The sequence below is a fragment of the Rhinatrema bivittatum genome, chromosome 2, assembly GCF_901001135.1.
Source record: "Rhinatrema bivittatum chromosome 2, aRhiBiv1.1, whole genome shotgun sequence".
NCBI classification, from domain to species: Eukaryota; Metazoa; Chordata; class Amphibia; order Gymnophiona; family Rhinatrematidae; genus Rhinatrema; species Rhinatrema bivittatum.
In genome coordinates, this window is record NC_042616.1 from 413,676,010 (window position 1) to 413,702,601 (window position 26,592).

General features: G+C 47.4%; 1 protein-coding gene across 1 annotated transcript in view; it reads left to right on the plus strand.

The window, feature by feature from the left end:
• Positions 1 to 210: 210 nt before the first annotated feature.
• The window catches only part of MICALL1 (MICAL like 1), a gene marked incomplete at its 5' end in the record, with an annotated part of 72,311 nt that continues 45,929 nt past the window's right edge, over positions 211 to 26,592 (plus strand). The window contains 6 exon segments of the mRNA XM_029590138.1: positions 211 to 352; positions 7,772 to 7,881; positions 8,036 to 8,157; positions 15,866 to 16,590; positions 17,799 to 17,850; positions 18,111 to 18,484. Coding sequence (XP_029445998.1) covers positions 211 to 352; positions 7,772 to 7,881; positions 8,036 to 8,157; positions 15,866 to 16,590; positions 17,799 to 17,850; positions 18,111 to 18,484 — 1,525 coding nt within the window.

Sequence of the window (26,592 nt, forward strand, 5' to 3'; positions counted from 1 at the left end):
TACTCCCTGTGACTGGTTGACATCTGGAGCTCTTCTGTGGGAGATACCAGAGCACTGCTGTCTTTCAGTTTTCCAAAACCATTGGGATTGTCAGCTGTGAAACAGAAATGATTGAGTTTATCAGCTCTGACATCCACCTTAAGATAACTAAAGCTGTGTATCCCCTTGCTGTCTTTCTTTCCTTACTCTCACTGTTTGTCTCCCTCTCAGGCGTTTGAGTTGGCGGAGCAAGAGCTGGGGATTCCAGCATTATTGGATCCAGACGATATGGTCTCCATGAAAATCCCCGACCGCCTTAGCATCATGACTTATGTCTCCCAGTATTACAACTACTTCCGCAACCCGCCCCCTGGTAAGGAAATGGCTCGTTTGCATCTTACGGCAGTGTGCTGCCCGTTGCCATGCCTGCCGACAGCTCAGTAGACAAGTGTTTGTTATAATTGTATTTTTTATTGGGTGCATCACTGAAAAGACACATTGATGATGTAATGCTCCATGCTGTGTGCAAAAGCGTATGCATGAACTACAGCGCACTACTTCCTTTCTAAGTGTAGGATATAAGAGAATGAACCAAACCATTACCAAAGCAGTCTTAGCAGTAAATAATTATTTTATAAAAGTAAATTTGCAGTTATGACATCTAGGAGCTTCCAATAAACGCTGGTATCACAAAGACCCATCATACTTTTGAAGCCCTGGGCTATTAGAATTGTTGAGTGTGTGTGGGGTGAGTTGCTGCACGGCTCTAGATGTGTAGCAGTTTGAGGGGTTCCTGCTTTTGTTGCCAACTGGATGAGGCACCCTTGAGTTCCTTACTTGCATAGCTATAACTTAAACCCAAATTTTCAAAGCCCGGCACGCGCAAAAACTGGGGGATATGTGCGTGGCCGGGCCATGTGAACACCGAGCGCATTTTAAAAACGGCCCAGCCACGCGTGTATCTCCCAATACGCACCGAGGTGCCGGGCTCCTTGAAAGGAGCGGGCTGGGGGGGGGGGAGGGCAGGGTCCGACCGGGACCACGGCCATTAGGTCCTATCCTGGGGAAGCGTGTGCTGGCAGCTGGCCGGCGCGTGCAACTTACTTCTGCTCAAAGGAGCAGGTAAGTTTTAAAATAAAAAAAAAAAAAAAAGAGTAGTGAGGTAGGGTTTAGGGGTCGTGGTGGAGAGGGGGAAAAGGGAGGAAGGGAAGTTAGGGAGTTAGGCTAGTTCCTGTTGCGTCCGTCGCTGCTCGACGCCCTCCCTCCGCCCTCCTTACCACTGTGGCGACTCCCTCCGGGCCTGATGGATGTTTTGCTGCCGCGGCGTCGTCTTGCCATCTTCCTTCGGCGTCCCTGGAGCGGCATGATGCTGTGGATCCGCCATGTTCCTGATGACATAGGACGCGCGCACGCTCCGAATGATGTACCAGCAAGGGTGCAAACCTTGGGGGCGTCCCCCTGAACTGATGTCATCCGCTTCCAATATAAAAGGTCTCAGAAATTGCTAACGGATCGAGTTAGCAAAGGGTTTCGCTACCTAAGCTACTCTGCCTCCTCGGACTTAGCAGGGGTACCCGCTCCTCGGGGGCCTCGCTCTCTTTTCTCTATTTCAGATTGCCGATAGGAACCGGTACTCGCTCCTCGAGGGCCCATGTTCCTGAACACTCTGAAGATTCTCTACTGCCTGGAAGCTATCGCAGATACAGACAATTGTGAGTTACCATCGTTCTCTCAGAGCTTTCCCTGGAACCAGGTACTCGCTCCTCGAGGGCCTAACTCTTTCCAGCTACTGAGCTTTCTAAAGACCTTATGTGAGATCTGTCATCCAGTTCTGGCTATGAACACAGCATACCCTGTCTACTCACTATCTATAGTTTCTCTACAGCTCAGCTACCCTGGGATTGTGATTCCAGTACTTGAGGGACTTCAGCCCTGCCGGGCGTAGCAACTCACTACTGCCACCTCTGGTGGTTCTACTACCTGTCTAATAAAAGAATTCTGTGTCTGTCTCCATACTCAAGCCTAGCCGCTGGTCCCTCTCAGGATATCCTCCTGGGGGCGCAGTCATCTGCCATCGGCCCAAGGATCCACCTATCTACATTCCTCTACAGCGGAGTGTCCTCTCCAAGCATTCCGCTGGTAACAGATGGCTACTCCTGTCCGACCAGGAGTCTTCAGCAACAGATTCATAACAGCTTGCTAACTCCACCTCCTTCTGGAGCTAGTATACAACAGATTGCTACTCCTAGCTCTATCACAGAGCTTTCCAACAAGATTGCTAACTCCTCCCATTCATAGGAGTTTAACCATAACAGAGGGCTAGCTCCTCCCCCCAGAGGAGCTTGCACATAGCAAGATTACCAACTCCTCCCCTCTCAGGAGTCAAAGCATAAGAGATTGCTAACTCCCTAGCAGATCCTTAACAGATTGCAAACTCCTATCTGATGTCTCCGCCCATCTGGCATCAGATCCATAACAGATTGCTAACTCCAGTGGATCCCACTTATTTGGAGAAGCAGTACTCCTGGGAATCCAGCTTAAGATACGAGATGTCAGTAACCTTATGGACCCGGCACACCTCTCCGCTTTGCAGGCTATACCGGGCCTGGCTCAACGCATCTCAGAGCAGCAAGAAACGTTGGAGAAACTTACTGCAGCATTCCATCAGCTTCACACACAGAAGATACAAGGCGCAGCTTCTGCACAAGAAGGTCAGTTACAGGAGGTAACTATAAAGACTGCTGTTCCATTGGCTGCTCCTATTCGCTTTGCCGGAGAACTCCAGAAGACTCGGGGCTTTTTGAACCAGTGCAGCATGCATTTCACTTTACAGCCTTTATTATTTCCCACGGATCTCTCTAAGACTACCTACATCCTGTCGTACTTGGATGGGAAAGCCTTGTCGTGGGCATCTACCTTGTGGGAACGCAAGGACCCTATATTGCAGGACGTAGAAGGATTTATAGACTTGTTTAAATCTGTTTTTGATGACCCTGCTCTCATGTCTGTTGCCGGATTTGCTTTAGTGGACTTGAAGCAAGGCAACAGATCATTGGCTGAATTTGCCATAGAATTCAAGACTCTTGCAGTGGAATTTCACTGGGACCCCAGATGTCTCAAGACTCTCTTCTGCAGAGGCCTGGATACCCGCTTGAAAGACGAGCTGGCTGCTCGCCAGACACCTGACTCGCTGGAAAAATTGATAGTCTTAGCTACTCTGATTGTCAGCTCTGAGACAAGGTGAAGGAACCCCGGCCTAAGGTGTTAATTGGGTTGAAACAGGCCAGTACCCCTGCACCTTGGTTAGATCCTGCAATTCCTGCTGTTGATATAGATGAACCGATGCAACTTGGTCATGGTCACTTGACCTCAAAGGAGAGAAGATTTCGGAAGAAACGCAGTCTGTGCATGTACTGTGCTCAGCCCGACCATGATGTTTCTACTTGCCCCCTTTTGTCCGGGAAACGGATGGACTTCAGCCCGGTGGGAGGTTGGTTCTTGGGTCTGACCGCATCCTCTCCTCTGCTCTCTCTCCCAGTCTCCCTGACCTATGGACCAGTCACAGTTCGGACTCCTGCCCTGGTGGACTCAGGGGCAGGAGGTAACTTCATTACTAGACGTTTAGTGGAATACTTGACGATCCCTCTCAGCAAATTAAAAGATCCACTACTGTTGTCTTCCATTCATGGGGAGCCCTTGCCGGGCAACGTGACTTGCGAGACTGTATCAGTTACGCTCCGCATCGGAGGTCCATCAATCCAGAGAACACAACATTGGATGTACAATGGTCTTACACACCTCCTCTGTCACTGAACCCAGACCTATCTAAACACACATTCTTCCTAGATGTGGATAAATGGGAAAAGAGAGACCATAGGTTATGGGGACAACTTTAAGTCCTTTACGGATTTAATGAAGGAATTTCAGATACCAAATTCCACCAGGTGCCTTTATTTTCACTTGATATCTCAAAACACGCAATTAATTATGAAGTGGGTAACTATGAAGGGTTGGAGGGTATATTCTGTTGTAACACAAGACCCAGGTGTCTAATCTCAGTTTTGTATATCTCTATCCAATCTCAGTGAGGGGAGGTTACAATGGCAAATCAGCTTATTCGACAATGGAATACTGATTTTCTTGCAACTTTAGATGAGGTGCTAATGGCACATATAATAGTGGCAGGGGATTTTAACATGACTTGTTCCCCTGCATTGGCCAGTTCGGCCATAGGTGGGCTGGTATGGACTAAGCAAAGAACCAAACTTACTTCATTGATGAAAAAAATGGGATCTTATGGATATCTGGAGAATACATTTTCCTGTTGCCCGGAATTACACTTTATTCTCATCCTCACAACTCTTATTCCCAAATCGATATCAGGCCGATACAGTAAAAGTTGCGGGAGAGCGGGCGAGTGCAGGCCACTCTTCTGTGCGCGCAATTCAGTATTCAAATGAGGGCCTATGGTAAAAAGAGGCGCTAGGGACACTAGCACGTCCCTAGCACTTCTTTTTTGAAAGGTGCGGCGGCTGTCAGCGAGTTTGACAGCCGACGCTCAATTTTGCCGGCGTCGGTTCTCAATCCCCTGACAGCCACAGGTTCGGAAACCGGACGCCAGCAAAATTGAGCGTCCGGTTTTCAACCCACGAGCCGCGGGCTGATTTAAAATTTTCTTTTTTTTAAATTATTTTTTACTTCTGGGACCTCCAACTTAATATCGCCATAATATTAAGTCTGAGGGTATACAGAAAAGCAATTTTTACTGCTTTTCTGTACACTTTCCCGGTGCCGGCAGAAATTAACACCTACCTTTGGGTAGGCGCTAATTTCTGAAAGTAAAATGTGCGGCTTGGCTGCTCATTTTACTTACTGAATTGCGTGGGAATAACTAATAGGGCGTGGGCGCTATTATTTTCGGGGGGGTTGGCCGTGCGTCAAACGCGGGTTAACCGTGCGCTCCACCGGAGTGCACTGTACTGTATCGGCCTGTAAGTTCTTTGTGGAAAATGTTTTGGTCAGTTTAGTGGTAAATGTAGAGATTGGTGTGATCACATGGTCAGACCATGCTCCTATTATGCTGGATTTACAATTGAAAGAAATAGACAAAGGATCCCGATACTGGAGACTTAATGACACTTTATTAACTGATGAGCGTTTCAGCCAACAACTGTCAGATGTTATTAAAGAGTATATTGAGCTTAATTCCAATGCTGATATCACTCCTTCACTTTTTTGGGCATGCTCGAAAGCGGTTGTTTAGAGGTCGGTTAATTTCTAGGGCCTCCTTTAAGAAAAAATGGAAGTGAGAAGAAAACATTGGAGTAACTTGGCAGCCCTAGAAAGAATGCATAAACAGACTCTATCCCCCCTCTATATTTCTCATGGGGTTGGTTTGATAAGAGAATTTCCAGGTTGGGCAATTTGTGGACAGATGATAATATATGTTTTTAAGCACTTAGTGATAAATTGTTGCGCTGGAGGTGGACCCTTGGCCTGGTGCAGGATTGGTACAGCCCTCTTGTCAGACCCAGAGAGTGCCTGCCACCAGGAGGCGGAGCAAACAAGGAGACTGAGGGTAGCTGGAGCTTCGCCAGTAACAGTCCGAGGTTTCCGCAGGTTGAGCCCTAGGGTACCCGGACTGCCTGGACTTAGATGGGCCTCCAGTGGTCTCCTGGAGAGGTATCGGAGAGGTGTGCCCACCATGAGCAAGGGTGCGCTGCTGATGCAGAGCGGAGAAGCTAGACCTGAACCGGAAGCTCCGGACACCTCAGAAAGGCAACAGTTCAGAGAGGTCCTCCGAATTACAGGCAGCGCCTGCAGGTCTAACCACATGGAAGCCGCGGTTGTTATCCAAGTACGTTGTCCCAGAGGTCACTGGGGGCCAGAAGAGAGTGTCCGAGTGAAGCGCAAGGGCTGGTTCCAGGCGGCAGACAGTAGAATGGTCAGGCAGGCAGAGATCAGTACCAAGAAGTCAGTCCGGACAGGTACTACCTGGGAAGGACACAGGAGCAAGGAGACGCTGGGACTGGAGATGCTGGAACAGGAGACACTTGGAACAGAGGCAAACTAACACACCAACGGTGTCAACCCGATTCTCAAGGCAAAGAGCAGTAGTCTGAGCCCTGCTTATATACGGGACTTAGGTGATGTCATCGGGGTGCGCTGCGGATGGGTTTCTCGTGCTTGGCCCTTTAAATGTCCGGGACTTCTGTGTGTGCGCACAAGGGGCGGGGCCGACACTATGGAGGACGCTGAGCCCCGGCACGAGGAGCGCTGCGAGAGGGAAGGCCCCAATGGGCCTGGAGACGCCCGGGGACGCAAGTGGAGGAGCTGGTAGACGGGCCGCAAGTGAGGAGCTGGTAGACGGGCAAGCCAGGTGAGCAGGCCCGGCCGCGGCACCAACGCGGCCGGGCCTGCTCACCTGGCTTTAGACATATCATACACATTTTACTGTTTGCAACTTAGGCATTTTATGCAGTCTAGTTGGGTACGAAAAGATTTGCTTCTAGGTAAAACACAATTTGAATTGTCTGATAATGCAGATAGAAAGCAGAGAATGATATCAAGTTTATATAGTTATCTTAATAAAGAGCTGAATGTCAAACCACCTTTGGTGAGAGCGTGGGAGCAAGTCCTTGGATTTGAATTATAGGAGGCTGACTAGGATTTACTCTTCAACACCAAGAAAAGCTCTATATTAGTGATGATAGCAGAAAATAGCTACAAAGTGGTATTTCTCCCTAGAACGTCTTCACAAAGCTTTCCTGACTTTGGGGGATTATGTTGGAGGGATTGTAAAGAAGTTTTATCATTTGTGGTGGAAATGTCCCCTTTATAAAGATATTTTGGAGGGAAATCTTTGTGTTGGTTACTGAGATTTCTGGTTTACAAATAACAGCTTCTCCCAAAAGTGCTTTATTGAACATACCTCTTGAAACGGAAGCAACTTCTTTCTGGCCCTTAGTACACCAAATTTTAATTGCAGCTAGATGTGAAATAGCTTATTGTTGGCTGTAGAACCTCCTTTGTTGGGGGCTGTCGCCCAGAGATTTGAGAGAATACTTTTCTTGAATAAATTGACCGCTATAAAAATGGCAATCTTTCGAAATTTGGAAAGCAATGGGCTCCATTTATGAGATGGCAACAGTCTCGACCATAGCTATGCAGATATATTTGAGGGATGGTTGGGGGTTGTACTTAGATATATTTTATTCATTCCTATCTAGTTGGCTTATGCTTAAAGCTTACAGAGGGTACTTGAGTTGGTCTAACTACAGTCAATTATGTAATACAATTTGTATTGTATATTCTGTGGGTGGGGGTTATAAGAAGGGGGAGAAACTGAAGGATTTACAAATGGTATTGAAAATTTGTGTATGCTCAACTTGCTTTATTAAATCAAAATAAACTGCTGTATTGTTCTTTTGATTTCATGTTGAAGCAATAAAATGTAATTTACAAAAAAAACAAAACTGATTATCAGATGTCTGGTCCCTGACTTTTGCCCCTCCCCCAATATTAAGAAGCTGACTGTGTGGCCCCCCCCTTCTCCCCATGACCTCTTCCAAGTATGTTATGTGCATGATTATGTCCAGGATCAAGAGGGTCCTGTGCCAGCAGTCAGTGAAGTAGAAACTTCATTCTGCAGTGTCAGAGTAAATTTGGCTTCCCCTGACCACATTCCGTCATGGCTGATTAGTCATCTGCTCTTTTAAAGCTTTGCTCAGCAGCATTTTAGGGAAGTGTGCTTGTGTCTCACTGACATGTCTCACTGTATGTCTCCTGATAGCTGGCAAGCCTCACTCCACTTCCATGAAGCGCACAGCCATTGCTTCCTCTCCATCGGAGCCGGCACTCAAAAAGACTGTCCCCAGCACAGAGAGAGTGCTCACGCCACAGGTAAGAGACACAAGGTGCAGCTGGCTTTCGAAGCTCCATGTCATGTCCCGGAGGTGTCAGGAGAGAGGGTCTAGGGGTATGTGCCTCCCAATGAGGGAGGCAGTTCCTCTCTATACCCAGCTATCTTTCTTTTTTTTTTTCTCCCTTTCTTTAGAACGATGCAGTGTCTTCTCCACGTACCTCGCTGAGCAGTACCTGTGCGGCCTGCCAGAAGCATGTCCACTTGGTTCAGCGTTACCTAGTTGAAGGCAAACTCTACCACCGACAGTGCTTCAGGTAGGTTCTGCTGATGCTCATTCTGTACCTTCTCCCACTGCATATTCCAGCAACTCACCCTCCCTGTACACCTAAGCAGTAATATTCGGCCTCTAGAGGAGGAGTTTTATTGCAGTCCGTAGTCAAAAGCCATTTAGAAAGATAACTCACATCTAAATGGCAAATGTGGCATATTCAGCCACTTATCTGGCTAAATTGTAGCCAGATAAGTAGTTATCCAGCTATAATTTAGCTGGGAGAAAAAGGGGTGTTGTGGGGGAGGGGCTGAGATATCTGGCTAACTTAGCCAAATATTGGGTTAACTGGGTTACTTTATACCTGCTCTGAAGCAGGTCTAACATAACCAGCTATAATCAAACTAAAATAACTACATAAAAGATTGATGGCTGCCTAGCAATGCAGAGGCAGAAGCGCTGGGCCTAGATCATTTAAGGATCAGGGGATGAGAGGGATAGGGTTGGAATGGGGGTTAGCCCTGGAGAGAGAAACATTTAAAAAAAAAAAAAAAAAAGGGGGGTGGAGGGGATGAGGCACTGACCCTTGGCCCTATTATTATTTTAAAATCAAGATGTGGCCGATTTGAGGAGGGGGCAGCAGACACCCTGGGGAAGGGCCGAGCCTTTGGAGCATGCGTGGAAGGAAGGAGTTGGTCTGGTTAGAATCTATGGGCTCATGATCTTCTTTTTTTTTTTTTTTTTTACATTGGATCACTACTTAACCAGCTATACCCAGTTATGTGTACAGTTATCTGGCTAACTACAGCCGAAAAATTTTATACTTAACCGAACATATTCAAAAAAATATCTGGTTATTTAAAGTTATCTAACTACCATTAGACGGATAACTTTAATCAGGGATATTCAGTGTTAGTGCTCTAATGTGCGTTAAACAGCGTGTGATTATACGTGATATTTTGTATCTCCCCTCTCTCCTATTCTCCCCTATTATAATGACCTTTGCATGTAATTTGCATGCAAAATAATGCAAATGCATGCAAAGAAGGTCATTCATAGGCAATTTCATGCAAATATTTTGTCATGGCCGACCGAGAAAGTGGTCAGCTGCAATAAAACACCACCTTTTCAATTTTCTGTAAATGTAACAATAGAGCCCTGGGACCCTAATGCGGGTCCCGAGGCTCCCGCATTACATTTACTGGGCCTCCAAAATGGAAAAATATCTCCTGCAGCCACATGGGGAAGTTGAGTGGGGGTCAAGGCTGACCTCTGTCTCAACCTGGGGGCCTCCACTCAAGGCGGCCCCAACTCTCCGAAAGTGATGATAAAGAAAAAATGTAGGTGTGCGGCAACGGCCCTGGCCTCCCTTTCCCTCAGTAGCACAAGTCATACAAAGTCCCCCATTTTCCCTGATTTCCCCAATAGAATGAGTGATAAGAGGCCCCCCTTTCCCCAGCAAAGTCCAACATGCAAGTGAGTCCTGAGCTGCCGACCTCCCCACCCCCTCCCTAAAAGGTTAAATTCCAAAAAAGAGGTCCCAGGCCCCAGTCCCCCCCTTAAGGCACCCATTCCCCTTTCCCCTCCCGCATCCTTCCGAACCTTTAAAATTAAGTAGCGGATCCCGGGTTGGGGTGCACCTTCAAAATGGCACCGACCTGCCCTCCCCCTCAAGATAATACTACCCCTCCCGTGATAAAACTTTGTGGCTTGGTGGCCCTAGGCCTTGGATTGCAATCTGATTGGTTTATGCAGCCTGTATGAAGAAGTCTGTGATCTCAGTCATTTTGGACCAATTGGAGTGAATGATTGTGAAGTAGTTTGTCGCTAGCTAACAAGAAAGCTTCCGTGGAACTGCACGAACGAATCTGAAAGAATTTTAGTAATAATGATAATATGAAAAATTTTATTTGCTACAGGTAAGAGGTTTTTATAAATATTTCTGACTCTGCATTTTCTGCCTGCTAGTTTGGGCTTCCAGCTCAGATTTAGATTTTATTAATTTATGAATTGCCTAACACACATGGGACTAGGCGATGTACAATAAAAACATACATAATATAACATCAAATAAAACATTTAAAAGAAAAAACAAATACAAAGAAATCAATTAAAACAACAAATAAAACAAGCAATAATACATAAACCAATAGAAAACCTAAAAACCAGCGTCTACTTTGGCTACAGTACTCAGCATGAGCCTTTATTTGCAACTCCCTGGGGCTTTCCCCTCTGTTTCTAGAACTCCCCTCTCACCTAACCTAGCCATTGCAGTGGAAGCCCTTGGCTGGGACTCAGACTATGGTTCCCTTCAGAACCTGGTACATAACGTAGTAAATGCAGCAATCTGCCCAGCAAGCTTCTTATGGTAGTATCCACCACACTGTAGGTTACCCCTGTGTTTCTCTTTTACTGGGTGTGAGCCTTCTTGAAAATTCAGACACTGCTGCTTGTCGTGCATTGCCTATGGAATTGGCTGTTGAAGCAGTTCTGTGCTTTTTCCTTTATGTCTGTGTATCAGTACCACAGACCATAAAAGTAAGGGCCCATGTTGGTTGTCTGAATCCAGTTTCTCTCAACTTCCTCTGCTCTGTCAAAGTGGAGAGCAATGTTGCAGTTGTGTCAAAGGCATCAAGGCTTAATAGTTAAGGGTAGTAATCCCATGTCTTCTATTAAGGGTAGTAATTGCTGCTCATGCTTATCAGTTCCCCAGATCATAAAAGTCTGTGCACCCTAAGGCCGGTGAGCAGGTACCACCATTTTGTAGTGACTGAGATTCCCTCCAATGAGGGGCTGTGAACATTACCTTTATCTGGGAGCAGACATCAGGGGCAGAAATCAAACTAGGGTCTTCCACACAACAGTGCTGCTGAGCCATAGGACTAGCCCAGGAAGTATGGCTTGTCTGGTGCATGTCTGAAGTGTTGTGCAAGTCGGAGAGGTGCATCTGTCTTGTGATTGTGAATTATCTTCTTGTTTCCTGTACGTACCAGGATCAGTCCAGACCGTGGGTTATGTCCCCCTTCCAGCAGATGGAGTCGGAGCAAAAACTGAGAGGGCAGTCCCTCATAACTAGTGCGCCCTCTGTAAACATTCTGTATTTCTCTGACTCCAGCAGATGGCAGTTGCACCTTCGGTTCCCCAGTTCATTTAGAGGATAGTTTACAGAATTTCTTTATTCTTTGTTTTCCTCCAATTCTTTCCTTGGATGGATCATAGTTATAAAGTTAAAAAAAAAAAAAAAAGTCTGTGTTCAGCTTCTCTGGAGACTTGCAGGCAGAACTTTGTTTTCAGTGACAGATCTGTCTTGTACTTTCAGTCTTATGTTATTCTGTTGTTTTTGGGGTAAGTGTTTACTTATTTCTTACAGCCAGTATTTCAGCTGCCTTAGGGGTGAATGTTGGTGGTCCAACCTCTCCCCCACGACCCCCTGCTGTCCTGAGATGCCGTTTCTTCCTCTGGGCAGCCTAACAGTTGCAGAGACGCGCCATTCCTCTGACTGAACGGGAGAGCGGGTCGTTTCTGACAGGTAGCAGCACTGAATTTCTTGTTCCTGTGAGGAGCTGGGAGAGGGGTGGTCCAGTCCCTTCCCCGTGGAGACCCCTGAGAAGTCTCATACCTCAGGGGTCTCATCAGAGAAGTAAAATCCCTCTGTCACTTTCTCATCCCTGAGAAGTCTCATACCTCTGGGGTCTCATCAGAGAAGTAAAATCCCTCTGTCACTTTCACATCCCTGAGAAGTCTCATACCTCAGGTCTCTCATCAGAGAAGTAAAATCCCTCTGTCACTTTCACATCCCTGAGAAGCCTCATACCTCAGGTCTCTCATCAGAGAAGTAAAATCCCTCTGTCACTTTCTCATCCCTGAGAAGCCTCATACCTCAGGGGTCTCGTCAGAGAAGTAAAATCCCACTGTCACTTTAGGCTGTCTGGAGGGGAAAAGGAAAAAGAGGAAAGGTATTTACTTTTTATTAATCAGTACCCTGTACAAGGACCCGAGGTCCTTGTACAAGGGGAAGGAGCGGAGAGAAGTTCTCTCTCTCCCGCTCGCAGCAGCCGGGCACAGAAGGACTTTCCATTCCCGCGGCAACTCCTCACCCCCCCTCCCTCCTGATGCCTCGATTGCCATTTTGTATCCACATGTGGAGAGCCAGCCTGCTGCACCTGTTTCTTTGCCAGATGTGGGCAGGGAATTCTCATTTTCCTACTGATGTTGTACTTTTATTACACTTAATTTAAGCCCTGTGCAACTGGCTGACCTAGAGCCTGCCTCTCCTTCTGATGCGGCCCCTCGCCTGGGGGGACCTTAAAGAGACAGCAGACCTTTTCTTCTAAGTTTGTGATTTTAATGCACAAAGCTTTTTTTTTTTTTAGAAGCGGAGGCTGAATGGCAGGAGGAGGGACTTATACCAGCAAAGATCCCCAGGCCATCAGGGGTGTTGGATCCCTCTAGGGGACAGTCAGGATGGACAGCTGTTAATTCCTCGGGGTCTTTAGCTCCTAATCTGCCGGATTCTGGGTCGCAGGACCTTCTCCTTGGGAATGCAGATGGGGACATTGATGGGTCCGCTCCAGACGAGTTTGACCAGATCATTAAATCGCTTGGAGAGAGTAAAGTGCATAAATTGCCGGAAAATCGTCACTATGCGGACTCTGTTCAGAGGCCAATGGCATTGTCGTCAGACTAGACCGGTGTCTCACAGGACTCCTTCTTCTTGAGGTCGCAGTCCAGGTCTCATTCCTTTCGAGGCCGGAGACCAGCTCGGAGCTTCTGCTACATCTACCGAATGAAATGTTGCCGGCCCACTCTTCAGTTCCCAGAATAGGAGGACATCTTTCCCTCTTCTACAAGGAGTGGATCAAAATCACCTCAGACCAGTGGGTCTTGGATATTCTACGGCACGGTTATGCTTTAGAATTTGCTCGACCTCTCAGGGACAGGTTTGTCAAGATTTTAGGGCAGCATTTCCAGTTCCAGGCCTTGCCATTTGGCCTGGCGACCGTTCCTCGTACCTTCACCAAAGTTATGGTGGTGGTGGCGGTGGCCCTACGGAGGGAAGGGATTCTGGTCCATCCCTATTTGGACGACTGGCTCATCCGGGCGAAGTCCACGGATTTGTGCCAGCACTCAGTGGAAAGAGTATTACTTCTCCTCCAGTCGTTAGGCTGCATCGTCAATCTTGCCAAGAGCAGCCTCACTCAGGTGCAGTCACTCAACGTTTTGGGAGCTCATTTCGGCACCAAAGTGATGTTTGGTTCAGGCCCATTCTCTCCTCTCTCAGATTCAGTGCTTTTGGAACCTCCGACTTCCCACTGGTTGGGACTATCTCCAGGTGCTGGGCTCCATGGCCTCCACTATAGATGTAGTGTCTTGAGCGTTTCCCAAATGCGTCTCTTGCAAAGAGCATTACTCTCCCGTTGGAAGTCAGTATTTCGGGAATCTCAGACTCTTCTGCCGCTTTCATCTCTAGCCAAGGACAGCCTGACCTGATGGCTCAACCTGGATCACTTGCCAAGAGTGGTGGACCAAGAGGTTCCGCAGTGGGTGATCATTACGACAGACACCAGCCTCGCCGGCTGGGGGGCTGTGTGCAGTCGCCAGTCAACGCAGGGGCAGTGGACGCCAGTTCAGTCAGCGTGGCCCATCTGGAGACAAGAGCGGTTCGTCTGGCGCTGAAGCGCTTTCTGCCTCTAGTCCAAGGCCGAGCAGTCCGAATTCTCTTCAACAACGTAATGACAGGGGCGTACATCAACTGTCAGGGAGGAACAAGGAGTCTCCATGTTGCTCGGGAGATGAACAAGCTAATGCCGTGGGCGGAACTCCATTTGTCCCATCTGGCGGCGTCTCACATTGCAGGCGTACACAATGTTCAAGCGGACTTCTTAAGTCGCTAACGTTTAGATCCTAGGGAGAGAGAGCTGTTCCAGGAAGCAGTGTCACTCCTCTTCACGCGATGGGGGACTCCCCATCTTGATCTGATGGCCACTCAAAGGAACGTGAAGGCTCTGCGCTTCTTCAGTCGCAGAAGAAGAACAAGGTGCAGAGGGCGTCGATGCCTTAGTCCTCCCGTGGCCGCGGGACCTCCTGCTCTACGTCTTTCCGCCTTGGCCCCTAGTGGGAAAGGTGCTCCGAAGAATACAGTCACCAGGGGCCCATGATCCTGGTAGCTCCGGAATGGCCTCAACGGCCATGGTTTGCAGACTCTGTCAACCCTAGCTGTGGACGGCCCGCTTCGACTGAGACATCTGCCGAACCTTCTCCGACAGGGCCCAGTATTTTTCGACCAGGGAGATTGCTTCTGTCTAGCGGCCTGGCTTTTGAGTGGTGCCGGCTGAGAAGAGGAGGGTACCCAGACGCTGATATCTCCACTCTTCTCAAGGCTAGGAAGTCTTCCGCCTCCATGTCCTATGTCCGGGTCTGGAAAGTTTTTGAGTCTTGGTGCCAGTCTCCACGTCATGCGACAATACCCCAGATCTTATCTTTCTTGCAGCGAGGTCTGGAGATGGGATTAACCTACAATTCTCTCAGAGCACAGGTGGCAGCCCTTGGTGCCCTCCATCCTCAGGACGGAACTTCTCTTTCATCGCACCCTGACATAGTCCGGTCCTTAAAGGGAGTAAAGCATGTGAAGCCATCGATACGCAATTTAGGTCCTTCGTGGAGCTTGAATTTGGTCCTTCGAATTCTAGGCGGTCCACCGTTTGAACCTCTGAAGAGAACTACCCTCAAAGACCTCACTCTCAGGACAGTATTCCTGGTGTCTATCTGTTCTGCTTGCAGAATTTCAGAGCAGGGTATCCTTGTGTACCGTACCATCTTTTCTACCAAAGGTGGTCTCGTTCTTTCATTTGAATCAGTTGGTGGAGCTGCCGCCTTCCAGGACTAGGATTCCAGAGAGCTTAGACACCTCTATGTCAAGTGCGTCCTCCTTTGATGTCTGGAGGCTACCAATGCTTCCATTTATCGGATCACCTTTTGTCCTCTGGAGTGGTCCCCAGAAGGGAAACCAGGCTTCTAAAACCACCATTGTCCGCTGGCTAAAGGAAGCAATTTCTATGGCATACGTTGGCGCTGGGTGTCCACCGCCAGACGGTATAGAGGCTCATTCTCTCCGAGCTCAAGCAGCCTCCTGGGCAGAAAGCCGAGCGGCCTCTCCGCAGGAGATTTGCAGAGTGGCTACCTGGAAGTCATTACACACATTCGCGCGTCACTATCGCTTGAATCTTCAATCACCGATCATGGGCTCCTTTGGGGCTCAGGTCATTCGAGCTGGGCTATCAGTGGCCCACCCTCCTTAGGGAAGCTTTGGTACATCCCATGGTCTGGATTGATCCTGGTACGTACAGGGAAAAGAAAATTATTCCTTACCTGCTAATTTTCGTTCCTGTAGTACCATGGATCAGTCCAGACGCCCAGCCTACGGATGGTTGGGGGTTCTTTGGGATAATCTTTCAACTCGACTGTGTAATTATGGGATTGATTAAGAGTTCAGGTTGCAAGTTTTTTGCTTAGACTTGTTTACAGTTGATATTCAATTTTGTATTGATCCATCCAAGGTGTTTTTCCTTATTGGTTGGATATTCTTAATACTGAAGGTTTACAGAGGACGCACCAGTTATGAGGGTCCACCCTCTCAGTTTTTGCTCTGACTCCATCTGCTGGAAGGGGGACATAACCTACAGTCTGGACTGATCCATGGTACTACAGGAATGAAAATTAGCAGGTAAGGAATAATTTTCTTTTCCTACCCTCAGGTGTAAAGAGTGCTTCAGCACACTGCTTCCAGGATCATACAAGCCGGGCCCAGAAGATGGAACCTTTGTGTGTACCCACCATCGAGCCAGGCTATCCGTAAAAGTGCCTGCAAGTCAGAGGCGCAGCATGCCAGGCCACCAGATGGAGAATGAACCAACAGAGAGAATGGCTGCAAGTCCTGGAGAGCAAGAGAAGGTGGTCGCTGCAAGGACAGAAGAGGATGCAGATGTTACAGAGGCACAGAATGAGGGCTTGGATCAACGCCTTGCAGAGAAGGATCTGGGAGCTGGGGGTGAGATACCAGAACTCACTGTATCTATATGGAGGTCTCACCCACCTCCTGCCAAAGAGGAAAGCACCAAAGAGCCAGAAAAAGTGGATAATTCCCAAGCTGCCATCTCTTCCTCAGAGATCTCAGTGTCATCCATGCAGCAGCTGGACAATCAGATAAGAATACCCAGCTCCCAGCACAGGCCTCCACCCCAAACCTCACAGAAACCTCTGCTGCCCAACAAACCAGCTGTTCTTCAGGAGCAGGCAGAACCTCTCTCCCACGGTAACAGCCTGCCTGTGGGGGCAACCAAGGACACCCGTCCTGTCCCTGCTCCCAGGAGGACTGTGGAGGCTATACAGCCCTCCAGCACAACACCTGTCCCACGACCAAGACTCCCTCTCCATGCCGCCGTCGAGCAGAGTCCTCATGGAATGGTCCAGTTAACAAATGGTAAAAAGACTGTGGGCTGTGGGAGTGAGTAGATAGGTGGTATTAGCACTTTATGGGGTTCAGTCCTTGAAGCCATGGCCACCAGATTGTAGGTAAGAACATAAGAACATGCCATACTGGGTCAGACCAAGGGTCCATCAAGCCCAGCATCCTGTTTCCAACAGTGGCCAATCCAGGCCATAAGAACCTGGCAAGTACCCAAAAACTAAGTCGAGGTCTGAGGTTCGCATCCCCAGAAATAACATAATTGATCAGAAGAGACGATAATTTGGTCATTATGAGCCTATTTCTTCAGAGGAGAAACTAAGGGTTTGCACGGATTAGAGAGGGTCACTGTATGTTGGTAGCATACCTATCAGGAACAAGCTGTTTGGGGTGGTGGATTCCTTGGTTCTTCACTTTGCTTAATCCCTACTTCACATCATATGTGTGGAAAACTATAGCCTGAGGGAGCTTAGACCATGTGGGAAAAGAGAGAATATGGAGGAAGGGTTTTTTTATGGGAGCAATTTTCAAACTTGCCCGCCTTACTGCAAAAGTCTCTGGCTACATTCACCCATGGTCTTAGCACTAACTTTCAAAGGAAAAATCCGTGCATAACTTTACAATGAAAATCACCCCAGGGAAAGGACCTGCAGAGATTTGCACCTGCTTTTTTCTGCAGACACGTTTTCTGGCCAAAACCACCTGCACAGTTTGGAAAATTGAAAACTATACCAGTGGTTTACTCCTCTTACCTAATCCTACCCTGGGAATACCTCCACTACAGTGCAGTGTGTGGGTGGTGGAACTGTGTGCATCCTTTCACCTGCATACAAAGAGGACAATTTTCAGAAAAGCAACTTATGCAAGTAAAATGCTCTTTATCTGTGGGGATCCCTTTGAAACTTGCTCTCTGTGTATATGCAACAAAGGGGGGAGGAACTGAGTTTATGAGGGTGCAGACACTGTGAAATGCCGCTGGTTAGCTAATGTTTTGCAGAATAATTTGGATAAGCTATTGAACTGTCCCATGCCTCCCTCCTGTGGGACACCTTCGGTGGCAGCCCCAGAGGGGCCTGACAAAGGCTGTTCTGCTGGTACACGTCCCTCCCATGGTTGTAGTTGGTTCCATTTTTCTAGATTAGAACATCATTTCTTTCACTTGTTTTGTTAATTGTGTCAGAGGTATTTGTCTTCTTTTTTTTTTCATTATTTATCTGGTGTAGGTACGAGTCCCCCTGTCCCAAAACCAAGAGGGAGGCCCAGGTCCTCAGAAAGGTACAGGATCCCTTTCCTCTCCATCTGTTTTCTTTCACCTTCTGTTTTTCCATTCTTTGTTTCCCTTTGACTTTTATTCTGTTATCTTTTATGTCCTCCTCTTCCTCTGACTTGTTCTTTTCTCTCGCTCCCTCTCTGCTGTTATCCCCTCTCCTTCTTTCTGACTCTTACCTTAGTGTCTCACCTCTTTTTGTGTCCAACACTGTCTCACTCTTTTCTTCATTGTTCTTGTGTATTGTTTGTACTTATTTGCCACTAAGAGCGGAGGATGAGAAAAGACACAAGGATCCTCCCTGGATGGCACTAGTCCCGTCAGACTCCAAGAAGAAGATGGCTCCCCTTCCTCCACGCAGCGGTGGACAGGCAGCTTTGAAGGCTGCTGAAGAGCAAGGACAAGATGGGAACCCCACCCTCCCAGCAAAGGAGCCAGAGGACAGACCCACGGAGGGGGAGCCCGCACCAGAGCCCAAACCTTACAACCCTTTCGAGGACGATGAAGAGGATGAAGAGATGGCGAAGGAGGGGGGCAAGAACTCTGGGAAGCCCGTTCACCCCTGGTACGGCATCACACCTACGAGCAGCCCCAAGTCCAAGAAGCGACTAGCTCCCAGAGCCCCCGGCGCATCAGCGCTAGGTGAGTTTATGCTTCACTTCCCGGGCGATGGGAAATGGTATCTGCTCCGACTGACGCTGGGTGTGTATGTACATGGCCCGAGGTGCACGCTAACCCAACAGCCCATAGATCAGGCTCCACAAGCCTCTCAGATGGGGGCTAGCCCTGCTGTCTGTGCTCAGGAATCCATGCCCTCATCAGACTTGAAGGGAAATGAAATCACACTGAAAAGCAAAGCTTTCCAGGCCATTTCTGTCTTGTAGCCACAGTGCTGTGCTAAACTGGACTTCACATTGGCTTCTGTTCCTTGGACTGATTTGGCCAGGGTTTCAGAGTAGTGGCAGCATTTACTGGGCAGAAAATTGTTAGTGAGGATCTGGAAGGCGTTGATTCATCCCCCTCCACAAGAGTACACAAGCACACTCCCGTGCCTGAGCAGGATCAGGTAGGGAGGGCGTGGTGCAGCAGAGGGAGAGGCATCTGTGGGTTATCGTCCACCTTTCTACCAAACCTGTGAGCCAAGAAAGTGCTCCCTTGTGAGTCGCATGCCTCCAGGCAGAGGGGATTTTTAAAGGTATAGACATTAACCCTAATAACAGATATCTGTCTGTCACTAAGCACTGAGCACGCATGGAAGCATGGCACCGTGTGACCTTACAGTTTACAGCTGGGAGGAGAGTTGAGCAGGGGTTTGTGCATTTATCCTCTGTGCCTCCTGACCTTGCAGTCCCAGCACTCATTCTGTCTCCCATGTTGCCAAAACTTATTCCCTCCATCCCAGCACTCCACTTTCCTTCCCCCTGTACTGACACTGCTTCTGTGTTCCACTCCCAGCACTCATCCTGCCATCCTTCCCCCTCCCCTTTCCTATCCCAACACCATGCTGTTGAATGTCTCTCCACAACCCACCCTATGCTCTTCTTCCACCCTGCCTACATCCAGTCCCGATGCATTGCTCCTCTTGGTTTGACTTTCTCCTTCACTTCCCTTCCCTGTCTCTGTGCTGGTATTTTTTGTTCCTCACCCACTCCCCTTGTTCCTGATGCAGCTTAGTCTCCACCATGCCACCTTCTTGACCGTGTCCCAGCTTTGTTCAGTCCTTTTCCTGATGCCTGCTGCTCCTCTACCCTGGTCCCTAGGTGCTGCTTCTTTTTCTGTCCCCTGCCTTACCCTGCCCCCTGCGGTCCATGCTGCTTGCCCTCCTTTGCACTCGTTCCCAGTGTCTGTCCTCCTCCTCCTCCTCCCCTCTTGTTGCCTTTCCTAGTTCTGACACTGCTCTTTTTGCCTGGTCTGTTTCTGCCAACTTCTGTAGTTGACATGTCCCCTCATCAAAGATGTGGCACGTTTTAGAGACTATTTAGGAGCGTCACTAGGGGTGGTGGTGGGAAGGATGATTTGAGGACACATGTATGTAAACCGTTGTGATGGTATATAACTTAACGACAGTATAGAAAAGATTTTAAATAATTAAAATAAACATGTTTTCTTTGAGGAGGTCTCAAAAAATATAAATAGGCAAGGTGTACAAGAAAGAATTAACAACAAAGAGAAAATTGTACCCAAAATCTTTAAAGATACATCGCATGAAAAAACGTCGTGTTTTGGAGGAAAAGACTTCAGATGCCGGATTTGTGAAACCTCACGGATCCAGCAATGGGCAAACCCACTAGTCAGAAAAACTACCTCTTTTTTAGTTTTTATCCAAATGTGAACCCTAACAATTATTTTTTTTTTACCATAGCTTTTAATCATTTCAAATTAAAAAAAAAAAAAGCATTAGATGTAAATTCTTGGGAAGCAACTAGCATATTTCTTAAAAAGCCATTTTTAAGCCATCATTCTTATATAAGTCCAGTATTTAATATCTTTTGATTAAACAATACTTAGCTTTGATGCTGTTTAGCAACTCTGGGGAAAAAATGTTTTCCCCTTTCTGGGGAGTTGGCTCAGGATTCATCGGTCCCCTTTTTTCTCTCGAATTTGTGGTTCTTATGCACCAAGCATTTATAATTAAGCAGGGGTCCACTTCTCTTAGGTCTGGTCCCAGCCTTGTGGCTTCCTTAATGAGCCGTCTCAGCTGAAGAGGGCCAAGTGGGAATCCGAACCCGAGATGGAGTTGGCCGGGTCTCTGAGGGAGCTTCCTGCTGAGGAGATTAGTGAGCTGGATCCTCTGGAAAAGGAAGGGGCAGTGAGCCACATGTGGTTAGTACTCAGTACTCAGGCCCTGGCAGAGCTTGGCAGAGCTGAGGAATGCTTAAAGCCTGCCAAAGATGGGGGGGATGACCCTATTTTGGAAAGTCTCTCGGAGGACCAGCTTAGGCTTTTCCTTTTCATACTGTAGTTAAAAGCATTAGTTTCTGTTGAGCGGGAGACTCTGGAAGCTGGTCCGGAAGTAGGTAGAGCTCTGGTCGAACTGTACTCCCTCCCTGGGAAGGCAGTGGAACAGCTGAGGTTCCCTAAGATGTGTGCCTTCGACTCAGCAGTTACTGTGATCCCTGTTGAGGGGAGTATCGCTCTCAGGGATGCTCAGGATAGGAAGATAAGTCTTTTTTTTTTTTTTTTTTTAGAAGGCCTTTGAGGTTCCAGCCATGGCACTGAGGGCAGAGATTTGAAATAGTTTCATATCCCAGTGGGCAGTAAGGATAAAGGGATAATTACATGGGAGGTGGAAAGATTGGAGGCTTGTCTGGTCTTTAGAGTGGAATGTACAAAAACAAATTTAAAGCAGTGTTAAAGGTCTTCCTGATCAAGCAGGCATTCAGCTAACTTTAACCTTTAAGATCTGGACTATGTTGATAGTATGACCTGTGTTGTTTTACTGTTTGTTAATTTTGTTTTTGTTTTATATTTATTATGTATGTTTTGTTAATCGCTTAGAGCATGCTCATTAAATGACCAAGGAATTTTAATAAACTAAACTAAAACTAGAGTGGATGCTCTTTACGATTTGATTTGAACTTTGGACAGAGGAATAGTGGCTTCTGTGTCAACAAAGTGTTTCCTGTGGCTACACAATTGTTGTCTTGATGTCTCTTCCAAGGTGAAGTTAAGTAAGCTGTCCTTCCAGAGAAAACTTCTCTTTGTGGAGGATTTAGAAAAGCTGGTAAAGATTCCTGGGGAAAATAAGTCACTTAAATTGCCAGAAGATAAGCCAAAGTGTCCCCGAAGGGGACTTCCCAGCAGGCTCATATTTAGAGAGGTAAGACATTACTGGCTAGAAAAAGGTACATCCTCTCAGAAGGGCTATGTCAGAGGCAAGTCCCAGTCTTTTTGGACAGGTAGAAGGATTGGGCATTTTTTATCCCAGTTTTATGGGGAGTGGATTCGAATCGTATCAGACCATCAGTTGTAAGAGTTGGCTACACTAAGTTTTCACGGATGATACTGGATGCTTTTCATGGTTTCTCCTTGTCATTTGCCAGTGAAAGACGAAGGTGGTAAAGGTCACTTCAGACCACGTCCTTCAGTTGGCACCTTTGGTCCCAGTTCCAAAGTAGGAGTGGGGACAAGGAAGGTAATCATTTCCTTTGTGGTTGACAAGAAGGAGGCTATATTTAAACCTACTCTGGATTTGAAGCAGGTGACCAAAGCTTTGAATACCTCAAGTCTAGATGGAAAAACTATGTTTGGTGATTATAGCTTTTAGAAAGGGAGAATTTCTATGATCGCTAGATCTGTCAGAAGCTTTCTTAGTGTTCAGACAGGTGGATCCAGAACCAGTGTGTTATGCCCTTCTTTGATTGAATGCTAGATTGAGTGTGGTACACTACCCAGAATGTTGGTCTTACATTTGCTGTACCTTTGATGAGACTAATTTTGGATCTGAAGTGTTCAAGCCCCTGAGGCAGCGGCTAACAAGCTGCGAAACTTGGCCTGAGTCGGGCATCCTCTGAACACATCTCTCTTTTAATAAATATTGGAATAAGACTGAGGCATCTATTTTGTTTTTGTTATCCTGATGGCTATCATAGATCGCCTTCCTCTTTGCTTTCATGGTATATATATAGCCCTGCACTGACAACAGCCTGCCAGTATTCTCCGTCTCCAGCAGGTGATGGTCGTGCATCTCCCTGCTGGGGATTGCTTAAAGTTTTAAAAGGAGAAAAAAAAAGGAAATGTATTCGCTCCGCTCTACTGTGGTGATACCTTAAGGTCCCTCCCTCAGTTGAGAATTCTTGTTGATATCTTTGGATCCCTTCCTTAGATGAGCGCCTTGGTCTGGTAGCTGATTTTCAGCCAGTGTGGACTTAACTGTAAATAAAAAAAAAAATAAAACAAAACATAAAACAGCTGAAAGGCAGTGGGTGGAGGAAGCCAAGCATGGCGGTGAAAGTATATACCCTCTTCCCCTGCAGCCAGAGACCGACTCTGTACTCAGCCGGGATGGGCTGAGCGCAAGTAAGGAGAAAAAAAAAATTAAAAATCAGAGAAGGAGGGAAGTTTTGTAAGGATTCCGCCTTCCTCAGGTCCCCGTGCTCGGTATGCTGATCCGATGTTCGTTTCCACCTCCAGGGGAGCTTAGGGGGAACATGGGCAACCTGGCGAGATGAGCAGCCTTTTGGCTAGGCCCTGCACTCAGGCTTTTCTTGTTCGCCATGTGGTAGGCCATGTCGGCATTTTATGCATTTTTTTCTGCGCATTTTCAGTTCTGTTGGTTCATGCTAGTGCATCCAGTTGTGTGCCTGGTCGGGCATCCAGTTGATTAGGGACATCTATCTGGGTGTTCACATGCATGTGCTTATCTACATGCACAATCTACATGCTTATCTACATGCACAATTCGTCCCTTCTCGTTCCCCTTTTACCCTCCCTGCCCTCCTTGCTCAAGGCACGCTACCTTTATTTTATTCTAATTTTAATTAATAATTTGTTTTTAGCTAGTTATCATCTAGCTATTTAGTCAAATTTATGTATTTAAGTTTATTTTAGTTATATTTTATTTTTATTTTATTTTTAACATGTTGTAAACCGTTTTGATAAAATTTTATTTTAAAAAACGGTATATAAATACCTTTAAATAAATAAATAAAATAAAATCTGAACAGCCTCGTGGAAGCTCAGTATTTGGACGCACAATGTTGAGTGTCTAAATTTTGGATACCTAAGTTTTTGGTGCCTAGTTTTTTTGCAGTGCGAATACAGTTGGGGACACACTTCTCAGACGCCTGTTAGAGCATACTCACAGACTGAGGGTGCCTATAGCAAAGAAACCTAAGCGCCTTACCCTCTGTGCTGCTTGTCATATCCGGGCATCTCAGCCTAGCATTCCCTCTCGGGGGGAATTGCCTTCGTCTGATTTTACTAAGCCTAGTTCTTCCTAGCCTGATGTGGGACTGGGAAAAGAGCTGCCAGAAGGGTCGCCTGACTTTGGAGCTCCCCTATCTGGTTTGTCAGCAGGGGAAGGTAGTTCAGTGAGCACAGGACAGATACCCCCTGGTTTTGGCATGGATCCCTCTGCCTTTTCTCGGATAGAATTTTTTCAAGGACGGCAGTCTTTTCTTCAGGCATAGTCCTCAGTCCCGGCCAATCTTAACAGGTCAGGGTCGCAGGCAGTGAAATCCCACATGCTTAGATCTGCTGCTGGTCTTTCCGATAGGGACTCGGATGATGAAGATGATCCTTACTCCCTGGAGGATGTGAAAATTCTCCAGGATAGGAGCTGTATAGAACTATGTTGTGGTTCTTTCATAGAGATGAGTTAACCGCCCTGAATTCCCAGACATTGATGATGCTGGGAGTAACTGGGGCCCAATCCATATTTGAGCCAAAGAAAGATTGTATTTTGATTTCTTTGTGTAAAGCCTCATGTTTTTTCCCTATTATGGAGGCCATTCAAGTATTGATTGATGTTGAATGGGGTGCCCCCGGAAGCTAATTTCAAAGGGAGACTAATCTTGGAAGGACTGTACCACCTGGATCCAGCTGCGAGAGAGCAGTTGCACTTTCTGAAAGTGGATGCACTTGTGTGTGCTGTTACCAAGCAGACTACTATTCCCATAGAAGGTGGAGCAGCTTGAAGGATGCGCAGGATAGGAGAATTGAGGCTATCCTTAAGCAGGCCTTTGAAGCAATGACAATGATTTTTCATATAGTTTCTTGTTCCCTGGTGGCTCACTCTTGGTTACTTCTCTCTCAGAAAGTCGATAAATCTGATGTGAATCCCAGGGCAGTGATGGAACCAGCAGCTGCCTTTTTGTCAGATGTGGCCTGCGATTTAGTCCGCACTTCGACCAGAGGGGTGGCTTTGGTAATAGCGGACAGGCATCAGTAATGGTTGAGAACTTGATAGGCCGATGCAACCTCCAAGGCTAACCTTACGAAGTTGCCCTTTAAAGGTTCACTCTTGTTTGGGAGCGACTGGAGGTAATGGTCAATAAGTGGGGTGAATCCCAGGTTCCTCTGTTGCCAGAGGATAAGAAACAGATGCTTCGCTTCTTCAGCATGAGAGGTCGTACTAGGGGATCCAAATGTTTTCGACCCTACAGAGGAGTGGCCTTTCAGAGGGCTCGACCTTTGGATAGGTCTCAGTCCTTTCATCCCAAGCTGTCCAGACAGGGCTCAGGCTCAGGTAGTGGAGCCCACCGAGCCTCCCAATGTAGGTATGCTGACCTACCCCCAGGAACAGGAGCTAGGGGGTCGTCTCTCTCTCTTTTATCGGAAGTGGGTCGAAATCACATCAGATGAATGGGTTCTGGATGTGATACGGGATGCCTATGCGCTGGAGTTTCACAGTGTTCCTGGGGATGTGCTCATGGTGTCTCCCTGCAGCTCTCCTCAGAAGAATCAGGCAGTGGTGTGTACGTTGTCAAAACTCCTCAGGTTGTGGTTCCAGTGCTCACGTCTCAAGAAAATATGAGCTGATATTCCATTTATTTTGTTGAGCCCAAGAAGGAGGGCTTTTTTCATCCCATCCTGGATCTCAAAGTGTTCAACTGTCATTTGCATGAGTCTCATTTTCGCATGGAAACCTTGCGCTAAATGATAATGGCAGTACACTCAGGGAAATTTCTGACGTCCCTGGATTTGCCTGAGGTATACCTGCATATTCACATCTGGCTGGAGCATCAACGATTTCTGCAGTTCATGGTTTTGGGGCATCATTATCAGTTTTAAGAGCCATCTTTTGGTTTGGCCACGATGCCCAGAACTTTCTCCAAGGTTATGGTGGTGATGGCGGCGACAGAATTGAGAGAGGATGGGATCCTGGTACACTCATATTTGGACAACTGGCTGATTCAGGCCAAGAGTCAAGAAGAGAGCCTCTGGGTTTCGCACAAGGTGATCTTATTGCAGGAGCTAAGTTGGGTGGTGAAACTGACCAAGAGCAATCTTCAGCCATCACAGTCGCTAGAGTATCTCTGTGTTTGGTTCAACACGAAACAGGGCAGGATGTTCCTGCTGGAGGGCCGTATTCAGAAGCTGATGGCGCAGGTGTGTCTATTGACAAACACGGTACACCCAACAGTGTGTTCCTACCTACAGGTATTCAGATTGATGGCGGCGACCCTGGAGGTGATGCCGTGGGCGAAGGCGAGTATGTGTCCTCTTCGGCGTACTCTGCTCTCTCGTTTGAGCCCACAGTTTCAGGATATTCGATTTGGCTTCACCTACCAATGGAGGTCTGCACTCAGCTGCAGTGGTAGTTAAAAGCGGATCATCTAAGAATAGGGGTTTTCCTAAGATCACCGAACTGGCTAGTACTCATGACAGATTCGAGCCTCCAGGTTGGGGAGCTCACTGTAAGGAGCTGGAACATCAATCAGCTGGAAGCCTGTGTACTCCGGTTGGCATGCTTGCGGTTCGACAACTGATTGCAGGGTTGAGTGATCCAGATAATATCTGACAATGTAATGACAGTGGCTTACATCAGTTGGCAGGGAGGAACCAAGAGGCAGCAAGTGTCACAGGAAATAGCCCAACTTATGGAATGGGCGAAAGTGCATCTTTAGGAGATCTCGGCCTCACACATTGCAGTCAAAGACATTGTAAGAGCTGACTTTCTCAGCAGACAGAGTCTGGATCCAGGAGAATGGGAATTGTCACAAGAGGGGTTTCAGCAAATAGCGTATCGCTGGGGCCTTCCTTTTCTGGACCTGCTGGCGACTTCTCGCAATGCGAAGGTTCCTCGC